At 37.1% G+C, this 23,213-nt stretch overlaps 1 protein-coding gene across 6 annotated transcripts in view; it reads right to left on the reverse strand.

Moving 5' to 3' along the window:
• Positions 1-23,213, reverse strand: part of KDM5D (lysine demethylase 5D) — a 45,277-nt gene that overhangs the window by 14,287 nt on the left and 7,777 nt on the right. For all 6 annotated transcript variants that reach the window (XM_054473443.2, XM_063660997.1, XM_054473439.2 and 3 more), the window contains exons 7-13: positions 21,400-21,529; positions 21,131-21,276; positions 12,599-12,757; positions 12,061-12,180; positions 11,787-11,945; positions 1,166-1,347; positions 908-1,070 (exon numbers count right to left, since the gene is read on the reverse strand). In XM_054473443.2, coding sequence (XP_054329418.1) covers positions 908-1,070; positions 1,166-1,347; positions 11,787-11,945; positions 12,061-12,180; positions 12,599-12,757; positions 21,131-21,276; positions 21,400-21,529 — 1,059 coding nt within the window. The remainder of the gene's footprint in view (positions 1-907; positions 1,071-1,165; positions 1,348-11,786; positions 11,946-12,060; positions 12,181-12,598; positions 12,758-21,130; positions 21,277-21,399; positions 21,530-23,213) is intronic.

The following is a 23,213-nucleotide window of genomic DNA, read 5'->3' on the forward strand; positions in this document are numbered from 1 at the left end:
CAGAAGGACTCCTTCAGGCTGACATGAAAGGATATCACTGAGTAGTTCAGAGCTATATAAAGAAAGTAATACCCCTGGGAAAGGCAACTATAAAAAAAAAATATATAAAAGTCAGTATTACATATACAGCACATGACAGACAAAAAAATGTAGTTAGTTCAGAAACAGAATCAGAAAGCAAGACAAATGGTGTAATTAGATTGCTTGATGAGCTCATTTTCATCAGTATCTTTTTATTGTGAGACAAGAGGAATACTAGAAAAAAAAGAAAGGTACAAGTTAGAATTCATAAAATGTATAAAATGTCAGGAAACAAAGAGGGCCTTTGGAGACATGAAGCACATTTCGTTGAGATGAAAAAACTGAGGGAGATGGCCAGAAAAGTTATAAAAGCTTATAAAGCAGTTAACTCAAAGCTTATAGAATTTCAAAGGAGAAAAGGCATAGCATGTAACAAGATAGTGACCCAGTCCATTTACCACATACACATTGCTAGCTTATTCTTTAGCAAAATGAGCTGATATAATTCAATCTTAGAAATACTCAAAAGTCTAAAACCAGTCCCTCATCCCCATGTGGGTTTTGCAAAGTAACAATTATATTCAGAAATATTAAGAGAAAACCAATCCTAGACTAGGAGGCAGATAAAAAGGCCAGGATCCAAGTTTTAATTTCTATTCTGTTAAGTAATTATCTAATCTCTCTTTTACTTGTTCTCTTAAGTGTCCCAGCTAACGGTACTGATCTGCAACTTGATGTCAGCAAGGGAAGGCAAAGAGGTGTGATGCTAAGCCTAATCTCCATAGCAAAGTGGATATGGTTTTATTTCTTCCAAAACTAAGTTCTTTCTCATTCCCTTCTCACCTCAGGGAAGAAAAGTAAAATTGTTTTGATCCTTGGTACTCACTGGCACACCGTGGGACATCAAAGTGTTGGGATTCATGAGAGTGACAAGCTGGTGTAGGAGATCAGGCTGGCTATCAAACAGCTCAGGTGTCAGCCTCTTCATCACCTCCTCCAAATGCTCTGCTGCCAGGGAGGGTACACCATACCAGGTCTTCGGCTCACCCCTGCTCATACAGAGAGAAGACATGTCAAGTCTACATACACCCTTGCATATGAGGGCAGTCTTGATATCCAACCCAGCCATTGGGGTCATGCTCACCAATGCAGATAGTTAATAGAGTAACTCCAGTGATCCTCAATATGCCAACAAAATGCTGAGAAAACCATGCCCACGTACAGCCAGGGCACCTTCATGCCTGAGATGTCTGCATTGATGTGACAGAGAACAGACTGATCTAGCACCGGCATCACATTCAGGTTCCAACCACTGGTCGCATACTCCTGTTGGGTCAGAGATTTGCCAGAGTGAGTAGGGAGTAGCTGTTGGGTCAGAGATTTGCCAGAGTGAGTTGGGAGTAGGATAGGTTGAGGAGAGGCAAACTGAGCAAAACATACATAAGAAGACAACTGTGTCTTAGAACATGCTGCCTCTGGTATTCCTGGTCATTCAAGAGGTCCATGTTGTAAACCCAAAAATAATGCCCTGTTTTGCCACTGTCAACTAACATAGTGCCGGAGGTCCCAGTCAGAGCAATGAGGCAGGAAAATAAATTTAAAAAGCATTCAAATTGGAAAAGAAAAATTTATGTTATCCCTGAAGTCTTAAAGAAAACACTTCTTTTTTAAGAGGATGTTAAGGCCTCCATAAAAATGGTGTTAGAACTAACAAATTCTGTAAATTTGCAGGATACAAAATCAATATAAAAATCAGTGGTGTTTCTATACATTAGTAGAAAATTATCTCAAAAAAATAAAAACTCCATTTGTCACAGCTGAAAAAAATCTCTTGCAACAAATTTAAGGAAGTAAAAAGATCACTACACTGAAAACTATACAAATAATGATGAAGTAAACTGAAGACACAAATAAATTTTAAGATACCTTGTTCTCACAGACCAGAAGAATATTGCTAAAATGTCCATACTATCCAAACTGATCTAGAAATTCAATTTAATCCCTATCAAAAATAACAGCATCCTTCACAGAAATTTTCGAAAAAGCAACCCTTAAATTGATATGGAACCCCAAAGACTCAAGATGTGAAACAAAACAAACCAACAAACAAAAAAGCTGAGAGTATTCACACTAATTTACTATTACATCACAAAGCTATAGTAACTAAAAGGGCTTAGTACTGCCATTAAAAACAAAACACACAGCTCCATGGAAAATAATAGCCCAGAAATAAATCTCTGCATTTTCAGCCAACAGAAGTTCCACAAAGACACCAAGAACACACAGAGAGGAAAGTCTCTTCAGCATCTGTTGTCGGAAAACCTGGATATCCACATGCAAAAGGATGAAACTTGACCCGTCTTTCACCATGTACAAAAACCAACCCTAAAGGAAGTAAAAACTTAAATGTAAAATCCAAAATTATCAAACTACTAAAAGAAGACACAAGAGGAAAGCTCCATGACATTGATCTTGGCAAGAATTTTCTGGATTAAGACCTCAAAAGCGTAAGCAACAAAAGCAAAAACAGACAAGTGGTATTACATTAAGCTAAAAAGCTTCTGCACAATGAAGGAAACATCAACAGAATAACGCAATGACCTACAGAATGGAAGAATGTATTTGCAAACTATGCATCTGATAAAAGGTTAATATCCAAAACATAAGAAACTGAACAAATACAGCAGGGAAAAAAAAAAACTAATTAAAAATGAGCAGAAGATAAAGAAAATGAAATACTATGAAATACAGCTAACCAAGTAGGTGAAAAATCTCTACAAGGAAATCCAGAAAACACTGCTAAAAAAGATCAGAGATAACAGAGGTAAATGGAAAACCATTCCATGCCCATATATTGAAAGAAACAATATAATTAAAATGGCCATACCACCCAAAGCAATTTACAGGTTCAATGCTATTTCTATCAAACCGTCAACAACATTCTTCACAGAAGTTGAAAAACATTCTAAAATTTATTTGGAACTTAAAAAAAGAGCCCCAACTAGCCAAAGCAAACCTAAGCCAAAAAACAAAGATGTAGACATCACACTTCCCAAATTTTGAACTACAATATGAAGCAACAGTAACCAAAACAGCATGGTACTGTAACAGAGACCAACAAAAAGACCAATGAAACAGAACAGAAAACTCAGAAATAAAGCCAGACACACACTACCATCTGTTATTTGACAAGGCCAACAAAAATAAGTAATGGGAAAGGGCTTACTATTCAATAAATGGTGCTGGAGTAACTGGCTACCCACATGCTGAAGACTGAAGGTGGACAGCTATATTTCACCATGTGCAAAAATTAACTCAAGGCCAGGTATGATGGCTTATACCTGTAATCCCAACACTCTGGGAGGCCAAGGTAGGAGGACTGCTTGAGCCCAGAATCTTGAGAGCAGCCTGGTCAACCCAGTGAGACTCTGTCTCTAAAAAAAAATTTTAAAAATAATAGCAAAGTATAATAGCTACTAATATAAAAAATAATAACTTTGTAAGAATTTCTTATTTTATAAAACTTTTTTTGTGGTAGCTCCCAGCTACTAGGGAGGCTTAAGTGTGAGGGATGTTTGAGCCCAGAAGTTCTAGGCTGCAATGAGGTCAGTCATGATTGTGTTACTGCATGCCAGCATGTGTGACAGTGAAATCATGCCTCAAAAGAAATTAACTTGGAATGAACCAAAGATTTATTTAAATGTAAAACCTCAAACTACAGTAATCCTAGGGAAACAGTCTTCTCGATAGTGGCCTTGGCAAATAATTTTTGGCTAAGCCCCCAAGAGCAAATGCAACAAAAATAGGTAAGTGGGACCTAATTAAGTGAAAGAGCTTCCCACAGCTAAAGAAACTGTCAACAGAATAAACAACCTTAGAATGGAGAAGATATTTGCTATACATCTGATAAAAGCCTGATATTCACAATCTATAGCAAACATACAAATCAACAAACAACAATCACTCCATTAAAAATGGGCAAAGGACATCAGTAGACACTCCTCTTAAAAATATATACAATTGGCCAACAAGCATATAAAAAGATCATGTCCTTTGCGAAGACATGGATGGAGCTGGAGGCCATTAACCTTAGCAAACTAATACAGGAACAGAAAATCAAGTACTGCATGTTCTCTCTTATGAGTAGGGGCTAAATGATGAGAGAATATGTAGACACATAGGGGACTTCTGGAGTTTGGAGGGTGGGGGGAGAGACAGGATCAGGAAAAATAACTAATGGGTACTAGGCTTAATACCTGGGTGATAAAATAATCTGTACAACAAATCCCCATGACACAAGTTTACCTATGTAATAAAACTACACTTGTACCCCTGAACTTAAAATAAAAGCTTATTCACCATGATCAAGTCAGCTTCATCCCTGGGATACAAGACTGGTTCAACATACACAAATCAATAAACACAGTCCACCATATAAGCAGAACCAATGACAAAAACCACATGATTATCTCAATAGATTCAGAAAAGGCCTTCAACAAAATTCAACAGTCCTTCCTGCTAAAAACTCTCAATAAATTAGGTATTGATGGAAGACTATCTCAAAATAATAACAGCTATTTACGACAAACACGCAGCCAATGTCATACTTAATGGGCAAAAACTGGAAGCATTCCTTTTGAAAAGCGGCATAAGACAAGGATGCCCTCTCTCACCACTCTTATTCAACACAGTATTGGAAATTCTGGCCAGGGCAATCAGGCAAGAGAAAGAAATAAAGGATATTCAATTAGGAAAAGAGGAAGTCAAATTGTCTCTGTTTGCAGATGACATAGTTGTATATTTAGAAAACCCCATCGTCTCAGCCCAAAATCTCCTTAATCTGATAAACTACTTTATCAGGATACAAAATCAATGTGCCAAAATCACAAGCATCCCTATACACTAACAACAGACAAACAGAGAGCCAAATCATGAGTGAACTCCCATTCACTATTGCTACAAAGAAAATAAAATACCTAGGAATACAACTTACAAGCGATATGAAAAATCTACTCAAGGAGGACTACAAACCACTGCTCAAGGAAATCAGAGAGGACACAAACAAATGGAAAAACATTCCACGCTCACGAATAGGAAGAATCAATAGCGTGAAAATGGCCATACTGCCCAAAGTAACTTACAGATTCAATGCTCTACCCATCAAGCTACCATTGACTTTCTTCACAAAACTGGAACAAACTACTTTCAATTTCATACAGAACCAAAAAAGAGCCCACATAGCCAATAGATAATCCTAAGCCAAAAGAACAAAGCTGGAGGCATCACGCTACCTGACTTCAAACTATAGTACAAGGCTACAGCAAGAAAAACAGCATGGTACTGGTATCAAAACAGATATACAGACCAACTGAACTGAAGAGAGGCCTCAGAAATACCACCACCCATCTACAACCATCTGATATTTAATACACCTGACACAAACAAGCAATGGGTTTAATAAATGGTGTTGGGAAAACTGGCTAGCCATATGCAGAAAGCTAAAACTGGATCCCTTCCTTACACCTTATACAAAAATTAACTCAAGATGGATTGAAGACTTAAACATAAGACCTAAAGCCATAAAAACCCTAGAAGAAAACCTAGGCAATATCATTCAGGACATAGGCATGGACAAAGACTTCATGTCTAAAACACCAAAAGCAGTGGCAACAAAAGCCGAAATTAACAAATGGGATCTGATTAAACTAAAGAGCTTCTGCACAGCAAAACAAACTATCATCAGAGTGACAGGCCAGGAACCTACAGAATGGGAGAAAATTTTTGCGATCTATCCATCCAACGAGGGGCTAATATCAAGAATCTACAAAGAACTTAACAACTTTACAAGAAAAAAAGAAAAAAAAACCATGAAAAAGTGACCGAAAGATATGAACAGACACTTCTCAAAAGAAGACATTTATGCAGCCAACAAATATATTTAAAAAAAGCTCATCATCACTGGTCATTAGAGAAATGCAAATCAAAACCACAATGAGATACCATCTCACGCCAGTTAGAATGGCAATCATTAAAAAGTCAGGAAACAACAGATGCTGGAAAGGATGTAGACAAACAGAACACTTTTACACTATTGGTGGGAGTATAAATTAGTTCAACCATTGTGGAAGACAATGTGGCGATTCCTCAAGGATCTAGAACTAGAAATATCATTTGATCCAGCAATCCCATTACTGGGTATACACCCAGAGGATTATAAATCATTCTACTATAAAGACACATGCAAATGCATGTTTAATGCAGCACTGTTCACAATAGCAAAGACTTGGAACCAACCCAAATGTCCATCAGTGATAGACTGGATTAAAAAAATGTTGCACATATACACATGCAATACTATGCAGTCATGAAAAAGGATGAGTTCATGACCTTTGCAGGGACATGGATGAAGCTGGAAATAGCATTGTCAGCAAACTAACACAAGAACAGAAGACCAAACACCATATGTTCTCACTCTGAAGTGGGAGTTAAACAATGAAAACATATGGACACAGGGCAGGGAACATCTGCCTGTCAGGGCTGGGGGGCTAGGGGAGGGACAGCATTAGGGAATACCTAAGGTAGGTAGATCATGGATTGATGGGTGCAGCAAACCACCATGGCACGTGTATACCTACGTAAAACACCTGCACGTTCTGCACATGCACCCAGAACTTAACGTATAATTAAAAATAAATAAATAAACTACAGAATAATACAATTTTTGATCAAATAAAAGGCCATATTATATTTCTTTTGATAAAAGTATCATGTGTTCAATATGTTTATTATTTGAAATAATTAACATGACAGGAATATATTTGAAAAAAATTCCAAAAAAAAGCTAAATATACAAACTAAAAAAATTATATGATTATACTTATCTGCAGTATTATAAAACAATAGTTTCAAAAACTTCTGAATTACAAGTTTAATACATACAACTTCAATTTTCAACTACATTGTAGTTAGATGTTCAGGGGAATCACAAAGTGCCTCAACATGCTAGATAAGAAAATTATTTTTTAAATGTTTTGGCTCAGCTGCTTAGAAAATAAGGAAAATCCTCAGAGAATAAAACTAAGAAATAACATGTACAAATTAAAGGTCTGAAACTGATGACAATTCGGGTCAACCATAAAAGATAAAATTTGGAGCTTTCAAAGAAGGTCATATTAGGGTATGTAACTTAAAACGGGACACTTCTATTATCCTTTTAGCTGTAAAACTGATGGAGGTGAAAAACATTCTGAAGAAATAGATAATAAATACTTTCCTTATCTTGGTACTGCTTCCACAAGAAGAAAAGGAAAGACACTCCTAAGAGCTCTTATCTATCAGCCATCCACACAATAATTCATATTTACTTGAAAACACAACTATTCATATTTACTTGGAAATGCGAAGCTAAAAATTTTTTATCATCTTAGGAGAATCCGTGACATTTAACAGAAACAGTCTATTCTGTAGCTGGACATTAAAATCTAGGTTTCTGAAAAAATTCCCATATACGTTGTTCAAAGAAATACAAGTTCATCAGAAAACAAGAACAGCAACAAAAAACACTAATTAAATCAAAGCCATAAAATATGGAAGGGGGGTTGTAAAATGAGTAAAAATTTGTTGAGAAAACATCAAGCTATAATTAGTTCTCAAAATATGCTATAATAGCTAGGTGTTGAAGATAAAATCAGTTTAATTTAAATAAGAGGATAAAAGAAGTGTGAAGCAGAAAAAGGTTTTCAATATTAACTAGGAAAGTCTGAAAAATAATTAGAAATTCTAAAGATAAAAATGTAACATTAAAATATAAACTAAGTTTAGTAGATGAGGTATTTTAAAAACTGGTGCATTTTTAAGTTGTTTTAAGTAAGTTACTGAAAAGACAATAGCAGCAAAAGAATAAACAAAATGAAAGACAGGTGAAGAACATATAGAAGAGACTAGAATAGTTAAGGTTCTAGCTAATGGGAGAAATAAATTACAGACTGTAAAAGTTGATGACCAAGAATTTTTCAGAAGTGGTAAAAGCTGAATTCTCAAGTTTGAGAATTCCTATCTATTCCCAGAAATATTAAGTAAAAAGGTCACATTCCACACATCAAAAAAACTTGCAAGACACTAAAACAAAGAGATATTACAGCAGTCAAATAGAAAAAACAGAATACACTACTACAAATTAATGTAAGATTCAGAATTGACTTGTCAAAAACCAAAACAGATTTATAATATACTAAGAAAAGACAATTCTCAAACCACATCTGTATATATACAGAGAAATATCTTTATAAGAATAAAAATTCACAAATGCCTCTGTTCAATAAATTTCTTTTTTTTTTTTTTTTTTTTTTCTGGGCAGAGACTTGCTCTGTCACCCAGGCTGGACTACAGTGGTGCAATCTCGGTTCACTGCAAGCTCTGCCTCCCAAGTTCACGACACTCTTCCACCTAGGCCTCCCTAGTAGCTGGGACTACAGGCGCCCGCAACCACGCCCGGCTAATTTTTTGTATTTTTAATAGAGATGGGGTTTCACCGTGTTAGGCAGGATGGTCTCAATCTCCTGACCTCATGATCCACCTGTCTCGGCCTCCCAAAGTGCTGAGATTACAGGCGTCAGCCACTGCGCCCAGGCTTTTTAAGAAATTTCTAAAGAATTTACTTCAGAAACAAAGAAAATGGTTGCAAGAATGGCAAATAATCAAAAGAAAAAATCATGTGTGGATAAATCTATACGCAGTATGAAAACAAAAACAACATCCATTTTGTTGAACAAAAAGCTTTAAAAACATGCGCAAAATTTTATAGGTCAGAAGAGAACTGAACAGAAGAGTAACAGTTATATAGTCTAATATTACTTGGGAGAAGTAAAAAAAAAATTAAATGTTAGGTTATATTTAAAATAAAGTATTAGACTGGGCGCTGTGGCTCACGCCTATAATCCCAGCACTTTGGGAGGCCCAGGTGGGTGGATCACCTGGGGTCAGGAGTTCGAGACCAGCCTGGCCAACACGGCAAAACCCCATCTCTACTAAAAATACACAAAATTAGCCGGGCGTGGTAGTGGGCGCCTGTAATTCCAGCTACTTTGGAGGCTGAGGCAGGAGAATGGCTTGAACCTGGGAGGTGGAGGTTGCAGTGAGCCGAGATCATGCCACTGCACTCCAGCCTGGGAGATAGAGTGAGACCACGTCTCAAAAAAATAAAATAAAATAAAATAGTATTAAAACTAGCATACAAAAAGTTGCTAAACTTACAAGTGGCTAAAATGGAATAAGAAAGGCAAAAAAAAAGAAAACAGAAAAGGCAGCAGAAACTAAGTTCAAAATAAGATAGCAAAAAATGGATGCAATCATCAGTCACAATAAATGAAAATTAACTAATTAAAAAATAAAAACTCACTGGATTAAAATAATCAATTCTGCATTAGTTACAAGTTAAACATTTAAAGCCTATGTATACAGAAAGATAAACTAGATTTAAGATCCAAAGGAAACTAGCAGGAATGGGACTGAGGGGCAAGATAGAGACCAAGGTATTTATTTGCTTTATAAAGTTAAAAAATTAATAGCAGTACAAATTCATCATGAAAGGGGTTAATACAAATATTCTGCATATACTCAAATATCTATATACGTATTTATGTATTAGTTAAGTATAAATGGTGCATCCAATAATTTAGCAGACAGGATAATCTGATGCTCTTAAAGGCCTGCAATTGGAATAAGCTAATGGGAAGTGTTTGACCTTAGTAATCAATGAAATAGTGCTACGTGGGAACATATCATACCCACAAAATTAGGTAACAGTATGAAGTGCTCTGTTAAACATATGGATGACCACTTCTCATTAGTTTCAGTGTAACCTGTCAGAATCCTTTGTAAAACAATTCAGAGTATCATTCAATTCCACTTCTAAACATAGAACCTAGGAACTGTTGCTTCAGGAGACCTGTAAAACAATGCTCATATACTGTTAGTAATAGCTAAACACCAGAAGCAATCCAACAGAAAGAAAGATAAATGAGATGAAATCCCGGCATGCAATATTACATAATAGTGAAAAAACAGATAATTTAAAGCTATGAGCAACAATATAAATGAATTTTCATAACATAATACTGACAGAACAAAACAAGTCAGAGAACATACAACATAACATTAGCAAAGCTTAAAAATTAATATCCTTTTTAAAAATACATACATATGTAATCAAACACTACACTCTTTTTTTATTATGACAAACCCATGACAGTGGAACATTAGGTGTTAGTGGAGAGAAAGGGAGGTATGACTCGCAGAAAAGCCTGTGAAAAGATCTTATATCACAAAACTTCAATTCTTATGTTTAAAAGTTAGTTCATGGATATTACTTAATACCATGCTTTATACTGACAAAAGGACCTGTCTATGGTTTCAAAATACAATTTTTTTTTTGGTTGTTTCAAAAAGGGAATTAGAAACACACCAAAATTACCAATGGAGGCTATAGGTGATTGCTTTCCAATTACTTAATTTATAATTTCAATCCTCAGTAATTTTAACTTACTTCTATTTTAAGAACTATAAGCAAACTATCTGTAAGACTTTTAAGTACTACCATACTCAGCTACATATCTCTTAACAAAAGGAGATATTCTGAGAAATATGTCCTTAGACAATTTTGTCCTTATGTGAACGTCATAGAGTATACTCACACAAACCAAGAAGAAACAATCTACTACATACCTACACTATATAGTATATAACTATTGCTCCTAGGCTACAAATCAGTGCGACATTATTGTATTAATATTGTAGGCCACGTAACACAATGGTTTCAAGTATCTGTGCCTCTGAACACAGAAAAGATTTAGTGAAAGTACAGTATATTGCTCCATTATTAAACTGAAAACTGTTATGCAGCATATGACCGACTATATAATAGCGCTTATCCAGATATAGATGTCTCCATAAATAAACAGTATGTATACAAAAAATCAGAGTAAGGCTTCCTAAAAATGTTAGTCACAGCTATTAGCTAAGTTTACCTTCAAACCACTATTTTTTCTGTCTGGATCAACCCTCTTGTAAGACTAATCTATATACAATGCCAAATACTAATTCTTTTGGTTCTGGCTAACATGGTAAAACAGCAATTATAATAGAATTAATTTCTCAAATGTTCAAATAATGCATAAGGACGGTTACATTTTAGCTTTCTCTCCCCAAATTATGTTACTTCAGGCATTATTTTTTTTGGTTCTCCACTGTGGAAGAAATGTGAATGTGATGAGTCAGAATTTAGGATGGCTGTATGGGTTTCTTTGACTAATACAAGAAATCACCTTGTAATGAAGAATGAAATCAGTGGTTTCTGCATTACTCCATGTGTTTGACATGAACACAAATTGATACACTTAACAAAGGCACTTCTTTCTGCCCTTCCAAATATTTCAAAATAAGCTGGTCATAGTACTTGTTTTTCATAAAAAGATGGTAAGCTTCCAATATTTAGATTTAAGGAAAGGTGAAGGAACACTATAGCTCTTCATTGATAATATCAAGATTTATACTGTTCCTTTTATCTATCTCCATCAGAGTTTCAAGAAAAAAAAAATATGATGACTGTCCATATTCTGGTTCACTGACAGATCATCCAATATCATCAAACCTCATCATTATCCCAAATATGTGAAGACAACACTGTGCGGGAGAACCTATGAAAGTAATTTTACATGCCAAAATGAGTTTCCCTAGTTAAAGTTAACATGAACTACCAACCATATTACCTTCTCCTCAGGAGATAAGTTTCGTTTGCTACTGCTGACAGGAAAGCCACTGCCAAATTCTTTGGAATGAATATCAGCTCCATATTCAACTGTCACATCTTCCTCAATGCTGCTCACCAGCCTCCAGAATTCCTTCTCTACAAGTTCTGTAGGCACCATCTGTGAAAACACGTGTAAAAGATTATCATAGCCCACTATACTTTGGACTCATGCCTCCATGACAACTAAGACCACCACAACAGAATCCCTATAGTCCAGCCCTCAGATCACATACATGTACAGGCATGTTGAAATAGTCGGACTTGAAGGAATCAGCCATTTCACCAAAACTCTGCAAAGTGTACTCCTGGGTAGCCTGTTCAAATCCAAAAGCTTCAGGAGGCTGTTTACACTCCTGAAATAAAATATATTTCAGCAAGAGAAAGGGAATAAAGATCCAAAAAAACAGGAGAGCTAAGGGGAGATCAAGTTTTCATGTTACATTCAATATCTCATGTGATAATTCTGCATTTTCATATGATTCCAGGTAGGTTTGTTTCTTCAGTAGGTATTAAACATTATTTCCTAATCTTTCCTAATATACTTTATGCCACCTGAATTACAGTCCCTTGCCTCTGGTTCACTCATCTCCATCATTCTAGAGTTAGTGTGTCCAGTCATTCTTGCATAGTAGCTCACTGATAGCTTAATCAAAACCTAACACAAATATTAACTTATAAAAGGGCAGAAACTACCTCCCCAAAATCCAGAAGGGTAGATTACAGAAAATCACCAACCAAAAATAAAGCATCCGTGGTTAAGACAGATCTTACCGCCAAGATACATTTTGGGCACCTCCAGATGCCTCTGGGGATTTCAGGAAGGGGTGGTAACAAGCAGAAGATGTGGTAATTGTCATCACAGCCATCACAGAAAAGAAGCTTATCATCTTCATCCCCACGGGAGCATACTTGGCAAATATATGAGTCAATCTACCAAAAAATAAAAAAAAAAAAAGTAAAAAAATCAGCTGCTTGTTCCATGATACCTTATCGCAGGTTTCTAGACCATTCATGAACATCTATCATTAGTCAGTAACTATACAGTGTTGTATTTATGAGTTTACTACCTAGTGCAAACTATGACAGGAAATAATTACACTATAATACAGTAAGTTAATAAAGAAACCATGGGAGGCAAAGTAGACTTTTTATAGAGGTTCAACGGTGTAAACAAAAATCATAAACGGATAAAGCAGCACAGATCAGGGAATTACATACAGTTAAAAATTTAACTGCCACAGAGGGCAAGTTGAACATAAAAAGGTCAAGTGACCGAGTATCCAGCAATACTTGTTCCTCTGGTGAAAAGTTTGGTAGATGTCTACCTTCATTATAAACAGTATCTTAGATTAGGTGATGAATTATAAATAGTCACTCAAGTAGTATGTCACAGAAGAGAAACAAGAAGCAAAGGCTAAATAACTTGATTCTTACATACCATTGAAAAAAATCTAGTAATAATTACCAGTTTAAAAAGAAAACGCAGTGATAAAATTTTTAGGAGGGTACACTCACATTTTGAAACAATTACCTTCAACAAGTAGGATGGGCTTTTCTACAAGAATCTAGAAGTAAACTGATCAATAAAGAGAAAATTTTAAAGATAACTCAATAGCAGAAGAAACTGTGTGAAAATATAAATATATTTTTAAATATATACACACACATACACACATAAATTATATATGTGTATATATACATGCATATATACACATACATATGCATGCATATTACAAATCAGAATATTTATAAATATAAGAGGCCAGGTGCGGTGGCTCAAACTTGTAATCCCAGCAGTTTGGGAGGCCAAGGCCGGCGGATTGCTTGAGCTCAGGAGTTCACAACAAGCCTGGACAACAAGGTCAAACCTCATCTCTACTAAAATAAAAAAAAATTAGCAGGGTATGGCGGCATGCACCTATAGTCCCAGCTACTTGGGAGGCTGAGGCAGGAGAATTGCTTGAACCCTGGAGGCGGAGGTTGCAGTGAGCTGAGAGCACGCCAGTGCAGTCCAGCCTGGGGGACAGTGACATTCCATCTCACACACAAAAAAAAAAAAAAAAAATTCAACAGAATTATCAGGAAAAGATTTCATAAAATAAAAATCTTTTAAACTTATGAAAGATGCTCAATATACAAAATTGTAAACCAGGGAAATGCAAATAAAAATTATAATGAAATACTACACATCTCCCAGAATGGCTAAAATGAAAATGAAACTGTCAATTCTAAGTGTTAGTGAGGCCATGTTGTAACCAGAACTGGCATCCAATACTAGCTGATTAGTTTCTAGTCAATCATTTGTAAAAACAGTCTGACAATAATCCACTACTGAAAATACAGTCTCAGTCACAGCAATTCAATCCTGTCTATTTAGGTAACAGAAATGTCTACATACGTTACCTAGAAACATATACTTTAATATTCACAGAATTATTTGAAATAGCCAAAAACTGGTAACTACCAAAAGTTGAATGGTAAAACAGGTAGAAAAAAAGCTATGCCTAACAAAACTACACTTAATAGAACACAAGCGTGAGCATTAATAGAACCATATAAATGAATTTTTTGAACCACTAAACAAAGAAGCCAATACAAAAGGGGTGATTAATTGAAAGTACACAAACAAGTAAAACTAATCCAGATATTTTTGTGTATGTGTGATATGCAGAAATAGAAACAAAAGCAATGGAATGAAGTGAACTACTAGCTGTAAGGGTTAGAAAGTAGTGATCAATGACTCCCAGACTTCAAGCTTGAGGACAGCTCTACCTTGTGTCTACAAAATGAAAAACAGTAAGACAAGTGGGAACAGGACAGTGGTAGTAAACATGATCTCCCAACCATCAGGTGGAAATGACTAAGAGAAACACAGGAATTTGCAGCTCAAAACAGAAGTCTGTTTGAGAACAAAATTTCTGGAAACATCATTTACATAAAGGAAAGGCAAACAAGGAGGAGGAGCCAAGATGGCCAAATAGGAGCAGCTCCAGTCTACAGCTCCCAGCATGAGCGGCGCAGAAGATGGGTGATTTCTGCATTTCCATCTGAGGTACCGGGTTCATCTCACTAGGGAGTGCCAGACAGTGAGTGCAGCACAGTGGTTGCAGCGCACTGTGCACCAGCCGAATTAGGGCGAAGCATTGCTTCACTCGGGAAGCGCAAGGGGTCAGGGAGTTCCCGTTCCTGCTCAAGGAAAGGGGCGACAGACGGCACCTGGAAAATCGCGCCACTCCCACCCAAATACTGCTCTTTTCCGACGGGCTTAGGAAACAGTGCACCAGGAGATTATATCCCGCACCTGGCTCGGAGGGTCCTACGCCCACGGAGTCTTGCTGATTGCTAGCACAGCAGTCTGAGATCAAACTGCAAGGCCGCAGTGAGGCTGGGGGAGGGGCGCCCGCCATTGCCCAGGCTTGCTTAGGTAAACAAAGCAGGTGGGAAGCTTGAACTGGGTGGAGCCCACCACAGCTCAAGGAGGCCTGCCTGCCTCTGTAGGCTCCACCTCTGGGGGCAGGGCACAGACAAACAAAAAGACAGCAGTAACCTCTGCAGACTTAAATGTCCCTGTCTGACAGCTTTAAGGAGAGCAGTGGTTCTCCCAGCATGCAGCTGGAGATCAGAGAACAGGCAGACTGCCTCCTCAAGTGGGTCCCTGACCCCTGACCCCCAACCAGCCTAACTGGGCAGCACCCCCCAGTAGGGGCAGACTGACACCTCACACAGCCGGGTACTACTCTGAGACAAAATTTCCTGAGGAATGATCAGACAGCAGCATTCGCAGATCACAAAAATCCGCGGTTCTGCAGACACCGCTGCTGATACCCAGGCAAACAGGGTCTGGAGTGGACCTCTAGCAAAGTCCAACAGACCTGCAGCTGAGGGTCCTGTCTGTTAGAAGGAAAACTAACAAACAGCAAGGACATCCACACCAAAAACCCATCTGTACAACACCATCATCAAAGACCAAAAGTAGTTACAACCAAAAAGATGGGGAAAAAACAGAGCAGAAAAACTGGAAACTCTAAAAAGCAGAGCGCTTCTCCTCCTCCAAAGAACGCAGTTCCTCACCAGCAATGGAACAAAGCTGGACGGACAATGACTTTGACGAGTTGAGAGAAGGCTTCAGACGATCAAACTACTCTGAGCTACAGGAGGAAATTCAAACTAAAGGCAAAGAAGTTGAAAACTTTGAAAAAACTTTAGAAGAATGTATAACTAGAATAACCAATACAGAGAAGTGCTTAAAGGAGCTGATGGAGCTGAAAGCCAAGGCTCGAGAACTACGTGAAGAATGCAGAAGCCTCAGGAGCCGATGTGACCAACTGGAAGAAACGGTATCAGTGATTGAAGATGAAACGAATGAAATGAATTGAGAAGGGAACTTTAGAGAAAAGAGAATAAAAAGAAAGGAACAAAGCCTCCAAGAAATATGGGACTATGTGAAAAGAACAAATCTGGGTCTGATTGGTGTACCTGAAAGTGACAGGGAGAATGGAACCAAATTGGAAAACACTCTGCAGGATATTATCCAAGAGAATTTCCCCAATCTAGCAAGGCAGGCCAACATTCAGATTCAGGAAATACAGAGAACACCACAGAGATACTCCTCGAGAAGAGCAACTCCAAGACACATAATTGTCAGATTCACCAAAGTTGAAATGATGGAAAAAATGTTAAGAGCAGCCAGAGAGAAAGGTCGGGTTACCATCAAAGGGAAGCCCATCAGACTAACAGCAGAACTCTTGGCAGAAAGCCTACAAGCCAGAAGAGAGTGGGGGCCAATATTCAACAGTCTTCAAGAAAAGAATTTTCAACCCACAATTTTATATCCAGCCAAACTAAGCTTCATAAGTGAAGGAGAAATAAAATACTTTACAGACAAGCAAATGCTGAGAGATTTTGTCACCACCAGGCCTGCCCTAAAAGAGCTCCTGAAGGAAGCACTAAACATAGAGAGGCACAACCAGTACCAGCTGCTGCAAAATCATGCCAAAATGTAAAGACCATCGAGACTAGGAAGAAGCTGCATCAACTAACGAGCAAAATAAACAGCTAACATCATAATGACAGGATCAAATTCACACATAATAGTATTAACTTTAAATGTAAATGGGCTAAATGCTCCAATTAAAAGACACAGACTGGCAAATTGGATAAACAGTCAAGACCCATCAGTGTGCTGTATTCAGGAAACCCATCTCACGTGCAGATACACACATAGTCTCAAACTAAAAGGATGGAGGAAGATCTACCAAGCAAATGGAAAACAAAAAAAGGCAGGGGTTGCAATCCCTACTCTCTGATAAAACAGACTTTAAACCAACAAAGATCAAAAGAGACAAAGAAGGCCATTACATAATAGTAAAGGGATCAATTCAACAAGAAGAGCTAACTATCCTATCTATGCACCTAATACAGGAGCAGTCAGATTCCAAAGCAAGTCCTGAGCGACCTACAAAGAGACTTAGACTCCCACACAATAATAATGGGAGACTTTAACACCCCACTGTCAACATTAGACAGATCAATAAGACAGAAAGTTAACGAGGATACCCAGGAACTGAACTCAGCTCTGCACCAAGCAGACCTAATAGACATCTACAGAACTCTCCACCACAAATCAACAGAATATACATTTTTTTCAGCACCACACCACACCCATTCCAAAATTGACCACATAGTTGGAAGTAAAGCTCTCCTCAGCAAATGTAAAAGAACAGAAATTATAACTGTCTCTCAGACCACAGTGAAGTCAAACTAGAATTTAGGATTAAGAAACTCACTCAAAACCACTCAAGTACATGGAAACTGAACAACCTGCTCCTGAATGACTACTGTGTACATAACGAAATGAAGGCAGAAAAAGATGTTCTTTGAAACCAACGAGAACAAAGACACATCATAACAGAATCTCTGGGACACATTCAAAGCAGTGTGTAGAGGGAAATTTATAGCACTAAACACCCAAAAGAGAAAGCAGGAAAGATCCAAAATTGACACCCTAGCATCACAATTAAAATAACTAGAAAAGCAAGAGCAAACACATTCAAAAGCTAGCAGAAGGCAAGAAATAACTAAAATCAGAGCAGAACTGAAGGAAATAGAGACACAAGAAACCCTTCAAAAAATTAATGAATCCAGGAGCTGGTTTTCTGAAAGAATCAACAAAACTGATAGACTGCTAGCAAGACTAATAAAGAAAAAAAGAGAGAAGAATCAAATAGACGCAATCAAAATTGATAAAGGGGATATCACCACCAATCCCACAGAAATACAAACTACCATCAGAGAATACTACAAACACCTCTATGCAAATAAACTAGAAAATCTAGAAGAAACGGATAAATTCCTTGACACATACACTCTCCCAAGACTAAACAAGGAAGAAGTTGAATCTCTGAATAGACCAATAACAGGATCTGAAATTCTGGCAATAATCAACAGCTTACCCACCAAGGACTGTCCAGGACCAGATGGATTCACAGCCGAATTCTACCAGAGATACAAGGAGGAACTGGTACCATTCCTTCTGAAACTATTCCAATCAATAGAAAAAGAGGGACTCCTCCCTAACTCATTTTATGAGGCCAGCATCATCCTGATACCAAAGCCAGGCAGAGACACAACCAGAAAAGAGAATTTTAGACCAATATCCTTGATGAACATTGATGCAAAAATCTTCAATAAAATACTGGCAAACAGAATCCAGCAGCACATCAAAAAACTTATCCACCATCATCAAGTTGGCTTCACCCCTGGGATGCAAGGCTGGTTCAATATACTCAAATCAATACATGCAATCCAGCATATAAACAGAACCAAAGACAAAAGCCACGACTATCTCAATAGATGCAGAAAAGGCCTTTGACAAAATTCAACAATGCTTCATGCTAAAAACTCTCAATAAATTAGGTATTGATGGGACGTATCTCAAAATAATAAGAGCTATCTATGACAAACCCACAGCCAATATCATACTGAATGGGCAAAAACTGGAAACATTCCCTTTGAAAACTGGCACAAAACAGGGATGCCCCCTCTCACCACTCTTATTCAACATAGTGTTGGAAGTTCTGGCCAGCAATTAGTCAGAGAAGGAAATAAAGGGTATTCAATTAGGAAAAGAGGAAATCAAATTGTCCCTGTTTGCAGACGACATGATTTTATATCCAGAAAGCCCCATTGTCTCAGCCCAAATTCTCCTTAAGCTGATAAGCAACTTCAGCAAAGTCTCAGGATACAAAATCAATGTACAAAAATCACAAGCATTCTTATACACAAATAACAAACAAACAGAGAGCCAAATCACGAGTGAACTCCCATTCACAACTGCTTCAAAGAGAATAAAATACTTAGGAATCCAACTTACAAGGGACATGAAGGACCTCTTCAAGGAGAACTATAAACCACTGCTCAATGAAATAAAAGAGGACACAAACAAATGGAAGAACATTCCATGCTCATGGGTAGGAAGAATCAGTATCGTGAAAATGGCCATACTGCCCAAGGTAATTTATAGATTCAATGCTATCCCCATCAAGCTACCAATGACTTTCTTCACAGAATTGGAAAAAACTACTTTAAAGTTCATATGGAACCAAAAAAGAGCCCGCATCATCAAGTCAATCCTAAGCCAAAAGAACAAAGCTGGAGGCATCACGCTACCTGACTTCAAACTATACTACAAGGCTACAGTAACAAAAACAGCATGGTACTTGTACCAAAACAGAGATACAGATCAATGGAATGGAACAGAGCCCTCAGAAATAACGCCGCATATCTACAAAATGGGAGAAAATTTTCGCAACCTACTCATCTGACAAAGGGCTAATATCCAGAATCTACAATGAACTCCAACAAATTTACAAGAAAAAAACAAACAACCCCATCAAAAAGTGGGCGAAGGATATGAACAGACACTTCTCAAAAGAAGACATTTATGCAGCCAAAAGACCCATGAAAAAATGCTCATCATCACTGGCCATCAGAGAAATGCAAATCAAAACCACAATGAGATACCATCTCACACCCGTTAGAATGGTGATCATTAAAAAGTCAGGAAACAACAGGTGCTGGAGAGCATGTGGAGAAACAGGAACACTTTTACACTGTTAGTGGGACTGTAAACTAGTTCAACCATTGTGGAAGTTAGTGTGGCGATTCCTCAGGGATCCAGAACTAGAAATGGGTATATCCCATTACTGGGTATATACCCAAAGGACTATAAATCATGCTGCTATAAAGACTCATGCACACGTATGTTTACTGCAGCACTATTCACAATAGCAAAGACTTGGAACCAACCCAAATGTCCAACAATGATAGACTGGATTAAGAAAATGTGGCACATATACACCATGGACTACTATGCAGCCATTAAAAATGATGAGTTCATGTCCTTTGTAGGGACATGGATGAAATTGGAAATCATCATTCTCAGTAAACTATTGCAAGGACAAAAAAACAACCACCACATGTTCTCACTCATAGATGGGAATTGAACAATGAGAACACATGGACACAGGAAGGGGAACATCACACTCTGGGGACTGTTGTGGGGTTGGGGGAGGGGGGAGGGATAGCATTAGGAGATATACCTAATGCTAAATGGCGAGTTACTGGGTGCAGCACATCAGCATGGCACATGTATACATATGTAACTAATCTGCACATTGTGCACATGTACCCTAAAACTTAAAGTATAATAATAATAAAAAAAAAAACGAAAGGCAAGCAAAAATTATCAAAACAGGTTGAAATTAGCTAAAGAGTAAGGAGGAAGGTAGGAATTTTTGTCTTTTTTTTTTTTCTTGTAGTGCAGACTTAAATATATAAGACCTTATAAAAATCTTCCAAGTGAGATGTAGAAAGAGTAAAAGAAGATGTAAACATACAAGGGACAAAAGTAAAACAAGGTAATAGAAAACTGTCACTACTATATGAAATGTGATGATTTGAGAGTCTGGAGGAATTTGCCAAAAACAAACAGCTCTTTAACGTAACTTATATCGGCTCACATTATCTCCTATATTAAGCTGTAAAAGTTCAGAAAATGCTAATAGAGTTGAAAAACAGTACAGTTTGGTGAAAAGTTCTATCTAAAAAGACATAAAAATTTTGCTTTTCACTTTAGTTATCTTAATAAATTTCCTCCCCTATCTAGCCACCTGTCTCTTCAGATAAAGGGCTCATAAATAAGAAGAAAGAAGGAAAGAAAAAAGAAAAGTATGATGAATTCATTTTAGGTTCAATCTAATCTTGCAGTTCAAAGTAGAATATTACAAAATCATGAGTCCTTACAAACTGGGCACTGCTGTGATTCTTCCGTAGTTGCATGGTCGTCTTAGTGCAGGGCTCTAGGCTCAAGTGCTGTTTGAGCAATGTTGATGACACGTTCCCACCTCCACTTCGCTCATCCTTCACCGTAACAGTTGGGGGGCATGTGACTAGGGAAGTGAAAAACAACTCTGAAAACAATCCTCTCCTGCATCAAGATTACCAAACTATTTCTCCCATGAAACTTTACTATTTTACCCCTCACACTTCCCCAGTCTGTTAAAGTTCCTCACCTTTCTTATGCACAGTCTTATCCTTGTCCTTAGCCATAAGGCCCAAGCCCATCATTTTGGGACCTGGCCCATAGATCTGTAACTTCTTTAGCTCTGGATTCTTCTCAATGTCCTCCTCTGTAGGCTCTGGCTGTTTAAAAAAGATTCAAACAACGAAGTTAGCTTTACATATACAGGCATAAATATGTTATGGGCAAGGTCTAGACAAGTCACATGGGCTAAAATCAACTGACAGCCTTTTATCCATTTTTGAATGTTTATTAATCACATTTTTACTGTGAGTGTGTTATGGCCAGGTAGGAGCAAATGGATAAATTTGGAAAGCAATGAAGTTTCTCAACTTTGTTCATGTTATGAAAAAAATGACAAAATACTCCTAGGCTTGCAAGGCTAGTGAAGCTTAAATGTCATAAATTCATACCTTACAACAGAGAATTTTGTAATTAAAAATAAGCCCCACTCTGCAACTGAGTTGAAGATGGAAATGGTTAAAACAGGAAAAATTCTATTCCATTTAAACTCACATCATTAGAATAATAACTGTTTTCAGACCAAAATATAATCACAAACCTGGGAAAATGGAAACCCATTAAGTATCAAAATACAAATCATATACCATATATATTATATACCATTTTCAGCACTTGTCTCTTCTTAGAGGACACTGTAAAATATATTTTATCAATGTTTAAAATAATTTGCTATATTTTGAAATTAAGCTCTATTACATTTTCCATTTATTTTAAAGCTTTATTCTTACAAATTTTCTCCTATACAGAGGTAAGTTTTCTTCTATTTATACAAACACACACATATACACAAAGAGACACAGTAACATATTTTATACTTTTCTTTTATTCCCACAGCAATTTCTGCAAGCAGAAACATACATTGTATTACAATGTCTATGAGAATACATAGCTTATTATAATACTGTTCCACAAATCATTTAACTAACTTTTTAATTATACAACATTGAGGCTGTTTCCCACTTTTTGACATTCTGAAGAGCTAAGTAACTAACTGTATTAATCTAATTTTTATTTTATATACCTTAGATTGTTTTGACATTTCTGGGGTACCTTGTGAGCTAGGGAGACCAGCTCTTTCACAGCTGGCTAAACTAAACCATACCTTTACCATATAAACCAAACAATCCTGAGTCCAAACCTCTAACTATTTGCTTTATTTAACTATCATATACAGCCAGTATTTCCCCTCCTGTAAATCAACTCAGAGCCATGTACCAGAAACCTACTGGCATCCACTATGCCCCACAGAGCACTGGAATTATTCTAACAAACTAGCCAATTCTGACATTTGATTGCCGTGCTTTGCCTGTCTCACAGAAATACCAATAAAGGCTGCGACCTGTGCCTTTCACCTTAGCTTTTACCTCCTGACTGACTACTGTGGCTCTGTGTGGTATGTCGTACATCTCATTTGGAAACAAACAGTCAGCAACGCTAAACTTTTAGCATTGACCTCTCCATCTCATCATTACTGAATCATGTCTATAAATTAAGACTCAGGCACAAATCATTAGTACCCATGTACTTGCTGCATTATTTTTCTCAAAAGATAATTAACAGAAGTTAAGCAGAAAGACATAAACATTTAAAATTTTAGTTAACTTCAAATTTTAATTTTAATACAACCCTTCACTACTACAAAGAGTGCACACGATGCCTAGTTCCTCATATCCTTGACACATTTTGACCTTTTCCTATCAGTTATGTGAAAGTGATATGTGGTTACTTCATATTTTCAATTTATAAGTGAGGTTAAACACTTTTGATTTATTATTCATCCGG

The sequence above is a fragment of the Pongo pygmaeus genome, chromosome Y, assembly GCF_028885625.2.
Source record: "Pongo pygmaeus isolate AG05252 chromosome Y, NHGRI_mPonPyg2-v2.0_pri, whole genome shotgun sequence".
In the NCBI taxonomy this organism is placed as follows: domain Eukaryota; kingdom Metazoa; phylum Chordata; class Mammalia; order Primates; family Hominidae; genus Pongo; species Pongo pygmaeus.